Genomic DNA, 9025 nt, shown 5'->3' on the forward strand with positions numbered 1-9025 from the left:
TTTGGGGAAATGCATACCCAGTGGAATTATTGAGGTACTGATATTTTTGACCCATGGTTTCAAATTCTTAGATATTTAATAAATTTGTTCAATTACAAATAATTTATAGTCTTAAAATTTACAAGTCCTTGAAACTTCCCATTATTAGCACACTGAGTTACTGTGTCTAAACATACACACGTGCACACACACACACACACACAATCATTAAACATTTCTTTCTATTAACTCCACAGTTTTCCTTGTGATCCAGACGAAATTCAATGGATAACACCACTTGGGTGGTCAACCATACTGGACGATCAGGTTTTTACCTAGTAGGACTCTTCAGTCAATATAAGTACCCAGCTCTCCTTTGTGTGATCGTCTTTGTGGTTTTCCTGATGGCCCTGTCTGGAAATATCATCCTGATCCTTGTGATATACTGTGATGCTCACCTTCATAACCCTATGTACTTTTTTATCACCCAGTTGTCTTTCATGGATGTGATGTACATTTCTGTCACTGTGCCCAAGATGCTCATGGACCAGGTCTTGGGTGTAAATAAGATCTCAGCCCCTGAATGCGGGATGCAGATGTTTCTCTATTTGACATTAGGAGGTTCAGAAGTTTTCCTTCTAGCTGCCATGGCCTATGACCGCTATGTGGCCATCTGTCATCCACTCCTTTATCCTATCCTAATGAACCATAGGGTGTGTCTCCTCTTGGTCTCTTCTTCATGGTTTCTGGGATCTTTGGATGGATTTACTCTCACACCTGTCACCATGACATTCCCCTTCTGTAGATCCCGGGAGATCCACCATTTCTTCTGTGAGGTTCCTGCTGTAATGAAGCTTTCCTGCTCAGACACTTCCCTCTATGAGACACTCATGTACTTATGTTGTGTTCTCATGCTCCTCATTCCTGTGACAGTCATTTCAAGCTCCTATTCTTTTATCCTCTTTACCATCCACAGGATGAACTCAGCAGAGGGACAGAAGAAGGCCTTTGCCACTTGTTCTTCCCACATGACTGTGGTCATCCTCTTCTATGGGGCTTCTGTCTATACCTACATGCTCCCCACCTCCTACCACACCCCTGAGAAGGACATGATTGTATCTTTCCTTTATACTATACTCACTCCTGTTCTAAACCCTTTAATTTATAGTCTTAGGAATAAGGATGTCACAAGGGCTCTAAAAAGAATGTTGAATGTGGGTACTCTCAGGAAAATATTAGGTAGGAAATGTTTGTACTAATGTTTTTTTTTCTGTACTCTACATATTAAAATTTTAGGATCCCAAGCCAATATGAGAATGTTTCCTCATATTCTCATACCATGATGTGTAGTCACCCATTCATCCCTTTTGGAGGAATTGTTTCCTTGTATCAGAAAATTCTTCATTTGAAATATTTATGCAATTGTATTATATCCATGTTACATTTTTCTGAAACTTCCACTGTGATTCTGTTGAAGAATATTTAGTCTTAAGAAATATGTAATAAAATATTTAGAAACCAAGATCATAATGTGTGCAACAGATGAGAGAAAGAGAAAACATAGAGACTGAGAGAGAGAGAGAGAGGTGGAGAGAGGGAGATATGGAGTGAGAAGTGATAAATTAATTGGGGTATAAAATTAATAGGAGAACCTAGGCAAAAGGTGTATGAGTGTTAATTGTACTATTATCATTATCCATACTAATTTTCTGTAAATTTGAAATTATTTAATAATAAAACATAAAGTATCAGACTTCTATTTAAAAAAAAAATTTCTTGCTGCATTGTGGCAGTGTAAGTGACAAATCATGCTCAGGTTCACATGGCTGATCATTATTGCAATAATCCAGTTGTTGGCCTGCATTTAATTAGGGCAATTTTGTTCTTTAAGTTACAAACAGTGGCTGTTATCTCTCTGAAATTATTAGCATACTATGGTAGAAGGTACTGTGGGTATAAAATTAACCCCAAGGAGGGTTTAGGGAAGTTTTCCAGCATAAGGATGTATCAGACCTTAGATTTGAAGTATGTAATTTATTATAAAAAAAAAAGCAGATGAAGACCATCAAATAATCTGTCAATTATTTTTTAAAAATCTTATCCTATATTATAATAAAAATAGTAAGATAATAGCTAAGTGAATTTCCCATATATACCAAATGTCTGCTCTCCCTAAGGAATTTTAACTATAAGTGTATTTTGTTCAAATATTTGTAACAAAATACATAAATTGTTTGAGGCACATATGGAAAGTATACAGCTCATAAGGACACACCAGTTCTACCTATGACATGTGAGCTTAGCCAAAGAGGCTGAAAAGAGGCCCTAGAACTCAGTGTTGAATGGTAACTAGATGCTACCTTCATATGAGTACAGGATGCTAGGACCAGGGATCTTGCTCAAGGACATCCTGCCACAGAAAAGGAACACTATGAGCAAAGTTCAGGTGGTTGACCAAGCAGGAGAGAAATGTTCCAATGGCACCTCCTTTCCAGATTCACTTTATAGCCCAATTATTGCCCTTTTGTGACCTGGATATTTACAAATGATAATAAAATGATGAGACATCAATTTAAGCAGAGTGAAATTAGTAGGAATCAATTGAAGAAGAGCAACACTGAAGGTATGGAGACCAGGTGTGTGAGGACGATTGAGCTGAATAGTGTTGATCTAAATGGAATGGACCATTCCAAGTGGAATTAGCAGCTTTGGTGAATAAGCAGGGCTTTGTTGAATCTGTTTCATAAAACCATAAATCTGGTTGCATGTTTACCAGTTTCCAATTAGCTGTGACAAATTGTGAATTATCAGGTGGTTTCAAAAGTAGAGATCCCTTTTTTTCTGGCACTCTCAATACCTTCATGACTATAAAATAAAGATCTGACAGTATTTTAGGACACAATGTTAGAAAATTAGATATATTACAATTACAACATTATAATTATATTACAAAAATTATAGTATATGTTGCAGTAAAATAGAATGAATAAAATATGTACATTCTTTAACTTCTAAAGTAATTGAGAAATGTATACATTACCCCTCAATTTATTGGACCATAATAATACACATATTTGATTGTTCCATTGAAAACACTGTAGACATGGGAAACAAAATGGGGTAAAACAAAGAAAAACAAAACAATCTATGGAATCAAATTTTTTTCCATAATTAAAATTTACTATATCTCAAGAAAAAAAGAATAAAATGTTTGAGGAAGAAGACCAAAGCAGGAGGCATCACAATCTCAGACTTTTACCTCAATGACAAAGCTGTAATCATCAAGACAGCATGGTATTGGCACAAAAACAGACACACAGACCAATGGAATAGAATACAGACTCCAGAATTGGACCCACAAAAGTATGGACAACTAATCTTTGACAAAGCAGGAAAGAATATCCAATGGAAAGAAGACAGTCACTTTAACAAATGGTGCTGGGAGAACTGGACAACAACATGCAGAAGAATGAAATTAGACCACTGTCTTACAGCATTCTCAAAAATAAACTCAAAATGGATGAAAGACCTGAATGTGAGACAGGAAACCATCAAAACCCTAGATAGAGGAGAAAGCAGGAAAAAACCTCCTGGACCTCAACCACAGCAATTTCTTACTTGACACCTCTCCAAAGGCAAGAGAATTAAAAGCAAAAATGAACTATTGGGACCTCATGAAGGTGAAAAGCTTTGACACTGCAAAAGAAACAGTGAAAAAAACTAAAAGGCAACCAATGGAATTGGAAAATATATTTGCAAATGACATATCAAAGGGCTAGTATCCAAAATCTATAAAGAACACACCAAACTCCACACCCGAAAAAAAAATAATCCAGTGAAGAAATGGGCAGAAAACATGAATAGACACTTCTCTAAAGAAGAAATCCAGATGGCCAACAGGCACATGAAAAGATGCTCAATGTCACTCCTCATCAGAGAAATACAAATCAAAACCACACTCAGATATCACCTCACACCAGTCAGAGTGGCTAAAATGAACAAATCAGGAAACTATGGGTGCTGGAGAGGATGTGGAGAAATGAGAACCCTCTTGCACTGCTGGTGGGAATGCAAACTGGTGCAGCCGCTCTGGAAAACAGTGTGGAGGTTTCTCAAAAAATTAAAAATAGATCTACCCTATGAGCCAGGAACAGCACTGCTAGGAATTTCCCCAAGGGATACAAGAGTGCTGATGCATAGAGGGGCTTGTACCCCAATGTTTATAGCAACACTTTCAGCAATAGCCAAATTATGGAAAAAGCCTAAATGTCCACCAACTGATGAATGGATAAAGAAATTGTGGTTTATGTACACAATGCAATACTACGTGACAATGAGAAAGAATGAAATATGGGCTTTTGTAGCAACGTGGATGGAACTGGAGAGTGTTATGCTAAGTGAAATAAGTGATACAGAGAAAGACAGATACCATATGTTTTCACTCTTATGTGGATCCTGAGAAACTTAACAGAAGACCATGGGGGAGGGGAAGGAAAAAAAAGTTAGAGAGCGAGGGAGGCAAACCATAAGAGACTCTTAAAAACTGAGAATAAACTGAAGGTTGATGCAAAGTGGGAGGGAGGGAAAGTGGCAATGGGCATTGAAAAGGGCATCTGTTGGAATGAGCACAGGGTGTTGTATGGAAACCAATTTGACAATAAATTTCATATATTAAAAAAATAAAAGGAAAAAAATACTGCTTGCATAATATTCAGTTACTAGACATGGAAGAACACTTGATGCTCAATTTTTGTTGTATCTAAAATAAAAGCAAGAAATGGACAAATTTCTGGCATTCAGGTTTACTTGCTTACAGTGCCATATAGGTAGATGTGTACTGCAGTAGCTTAAAATGTTCAAATTTCAGAATGTGTTATGTGTTTGTGCTTGTGCTCATGATGCCGCCAGCATTTTGCCAAAGAAATCATTTTTATCCCATGAAAACCAGCCCTCAGTGTTCTTGCATACCCCATAGGTCATTAATGACTATGATTGGGATTATTACAAATTTAGTCATAAACTAACATGGGTTAGGTGGTGAAGCTTGTAGTGTTTTTTTACAAATATTCCACTTTTAATTTCTAATTGTATTCTAACTAGAATATATATTATATAACATAATTAATTATAATGTATATATAATATAATTAATTATTAAGGTGATTAGTATTATATTAATTATATATAATACTATTTTAATAATTATATATTATATTATATTATATTATATTATATTATATTATATTATATTATACTATATTAATTATATTATCACATGTTTTTCTACAGTATGTCCCAGTCACTGTTATAATATTGTTACATATATTAGCCTATTCAAAAATGTTTTTGGAAGCTCCTCTAACCCCATACTATTGGAATTTTACTTTTTTCCAGTTTTTAAAATTTAATTTTAGTTAATTAACATACAGTGCAATATTGGTTTCAGGAATAGAATTCAGTGATTCATCACTTACATATAACACCTACTGCCCATCACAAGTGCCTTACTTAGTACCTATCACCCATCTAGCCCATCCTCTATCCACCTCCCTCCATCAACCTATAGTTCATTATTTATCATTAAGAGTCTCTTGTGGTTTGTTTCTCTCTTCTCCTACCCCCATATTCATCTGTTTGGTTTCTTAAATTTCACGTATGAATGAAATCATATGGTAGTTGCCTTTCTCCGACTATTTCGCTTAACATAATACACTGTCTCTGACCATGTTATTGAAAATTTCAAGATTGTATTCATTCTGATGGCTGTGTTATATTCCTTTGTAAATATATACCACATCATTTTACCCATTCATCAGTCTATGAACATTTGGGCTCTTTCCATAATTTGGCTATTATTGATTATGTTGCTATAAACATTGGGGTTCCTGTCACACTTCAAATCTGTATTTCTGCATCCTTTGAGTAAATACCTAATAGCATAATTGCTGTATTGAAGGGTTGTTCTATTTTTAGTTTTTTGAGGAAACTCCATAGTGTCCTCCAGAGTGGATATATCATTATGCATTCCCACCAACAGTGCAAGAGGGTTCCCCTTTCTCTGCATCCTCACTAACATCCATTGTTTCTTATGTTGTCAATTTTAGCCATTTGGCCAGGTGTAAGGTGGTATCTCATCATGGTTTTAATTTGTATTTCAATGATGATAAGTGATGTTGAACATCTTCTCATGTATCTGTTAGTCATCTGGATGTCTTCTTTGGCAAAGTGTCTACATTGGAATTATTAAAAATTTAGTCATAAACTAACTGGATTAGTTGGAGAAGCTTGCATTGTTTTTACAAATATTTAACTTGTTCAAACCTCTTAAACTCTTTAAGGAAGATACAATATTGGGTTCTTGTTGTTGATAAATGTATTTTATTGTGGTAGGAACACCATCACTAGGTCAACTTTCTTAAGAATTTTTTATGTGTGCAGCACAGTATTGTTGGCTATAGCACAGGTATATACTGCCTGTTTTCTTTTTTAAGTTTTTCTTTTTTAAGTTTATTTGATGCAGGGCTCAATCTCATGAACCGTGAGATCATGACCTGAGCCGAAAACAAGTCAGATGCTCTACTGACTGAGACTACCAGGCATCCCTAGGGAAGGTATTCTTATTATCTCCATTTTACAGAGAAGAAAACTAAGGCACCAACAAGTTAAATAATTCGTTTGAGGCTACTAGGAGGTAATGTACAAATGTATATTTTCTAGTAAGTGTGAACTCAAGAGTTGGTTGGAGTAACTGGGTCTTTCCTCAGTTAAAAGTGGTTTATTTGGGTTAAAGTTGGGTCTGTCATCTTTGCTCTAGACAGCAAACTTGGTGATACTAACTTCTAGAGAAAACCAGTTTCTTGCACTACAGTTTACTCACAGATACTGTATATCTTCCATTACTTGAGGTCTGTATTTTCCACTGCCTTTCACCCATTTTACTCATCACCCCACTCCTCTCCTCTATGACAACCATCAGTTTGTTCTCTATATTTAAAACTCTGACTCTGCTTTTTGTTTATTCACTTGTGTTTTTAATTCCACATATGACTGAAGTCATGTGGTGATTGTCTTTCTCAGGCAGACATATTTCACTTATTATATGTCCTCCAGACCCATCCACATAATCACAAATGGCAAATGTTCTTATTTTAAAAATGGTCCTTATTTTTTAAAAGCTGAATAGCATTCTATTGCATACCACATTCCATATTTGTCACATTGTTTATCTATTTATATTTGATAGTTATTTTTTCCATATCTTAGTGAATAATATTAGTGACTATTCTTGAATAATATGACAGAATATGAAAGTGCAGATATCTTATTGAGATACAAATTTCAATTCATGTGGATATATACCTAGAAGTGATATTGCTAAATCAAATGGTAACTATGCATTCAAAAATTTTAAGAACATATATTGTTTTTCAAATGTCTATATCAGTTTAAATTCCAACCAAACAGTATACAAAGGTTACCTTTTTTCCACATTCTCACAAGAACTTATTCTTTCCTCTACACCTAGTTTGTTAAGAGATTTTTTTTTCTTTTTAATCGTAAATGGAAGTTGAATTTTGTCAAATGCTTTCTCTACAACTACTGATATGATCATATGATTTTTATGTCTCATTTTATGAATGCAGTTTATCACATTAATTAATTTGCAGAAGATTAACCATCTTTTAATCTGTAGAATAAATCCTACTTGAACATGATTCATCCCACATATGTTGATACGTTATATTTCCATTGGTTTCCACAATTTCATTTTCTTTTTTGATTTTTCTTTGATCCATTGTTTTTCCAGTAAGATATTATTTCATTTCCACAAACTTGTGAAGTTTTCAGTTTTCTTTTTGTAATTGATTTCCAGTTTTGTACCAAGTGGTCATAAATGATGCTTGATATGATTTTAATCTTCTTAAATTTTGTAAGACTTGTTTGGGTCCTAACATATAGCTTAAACTGGAAAATATTCCATGTACACTTGAGAAAAATGTGTACGTTGCTTTTGGTTGAAATGTTCTGTATGTATCTGTTAAGTCAATCTGATCTAATATGTCATTTAAGGCTAAAGTTTCCTTACTGATTTTCTGTGTGGATGATGTAAACACTGATGACAGTGAGGCTACTAGGGATCCCTGCTATTATTTTATTGTTTATTTCTCACTTTAGTTCTGTTAATATTGTGTGTGTGTGTGTGTATATATATATATATATGTATGTATATATATATATATATATATATATATATATATATATATACATACATAATTTGCTCCTGTGTTGGATTCATAATTCTGTACAGTGTTTTATAATGTTGGATTAATTCCTTTATCATTTGTAATGTACTTTGACTCCTTGTACAGTCTTTTCTTTAGTCTTTTTGTCTCATAGTTATCCCAGCTGTCTTTACTTTCCATTTGCATGAAATATTTTTTATCCTTTTGTTTTCAATCTTTGTGTGCTTACATCTGGAGTATCTTTTCCAGCATATAAGTGAATCTTTTTTTGTTTTATGTATTCAACCATTCTGTTTTGGATTTGAGAATTTAGTTTCAATTTTTTTTCAATTAGTTTCAAATTTTTAATATTATTTTCACACTGGTTTGTAGTTATACTCTTTTTTGTATGTATGATTTGATTCTTTTGGAGTGATTTGCTTAGATTCCTTTCTTTTTGTCACTCTTGTGTAAACTGTAAGTCCTGCTTTGCAATTACTGTAAGACTTACAAAAGCAACTTTTATATAGACAGTCTATTTTAAGTTCAACTTAAGTTTTAACACATTCTGAAGCTGTACACTTTTATCCATGTTTGAAACTTTTATGCTTTTGATGTCACAATTTACATATTTTTATTTTATATCCCTTAACAAATTATTATAGTTATAATTATTTGTTACTATTTTTGGGTTTTAGCATTCAGACTGACTTACAAATGATTGACTTACGGCTTTTACAGTAGATTATTCTGAAATTTGGTATATATTTATTTTTACCAGAGATGTTACACTTCAAAAGGTTTTCTTTTACTTATTAGTACTC

The 9025-nt window shown here is 33.8% G+C and overlaps 1 protein-coding gene across 1 annotated transcript; it reads left to right on the forward strand.

Annotated features, from left to right (window-relative positions):
* The first annotated feature begins 260 nt into the window (after positions 1–260).
* LOC102958579 (olfactory receptor 2T29-like) lies at positions 261–4954 on the forward strand. Its single transcript, XM_007092954.3, has 3 exons — positions 261–1193; positions 3660–3689; positions 4847–4954. Exons 1-3 carry the CDS (start codon positions 264–266, stop codon positions 4952–4954), a joined length of 1068 nt encoding a protein of 355 aa, XP_007093016.3. The 5' UTR covers positions 261–263.
* Positions 4955–9025: the final 4071 nt, after the last annotated feature.

This window comes from Panthera tigris, chromosome A1, assembly GCF_018350195.1.
Source record: "Panthera tigris isolate Pti1 chromosome A1, P.tigris_Pti1_mat1.1, whole genome shotgun sequence".
NCBI classification, from domain to species: domain Eukaryota; kingdom Metazoa; phylum Chordata; class Mammalia; order Carnivora; family Felidae; genus Panthera; species Panthera tigris.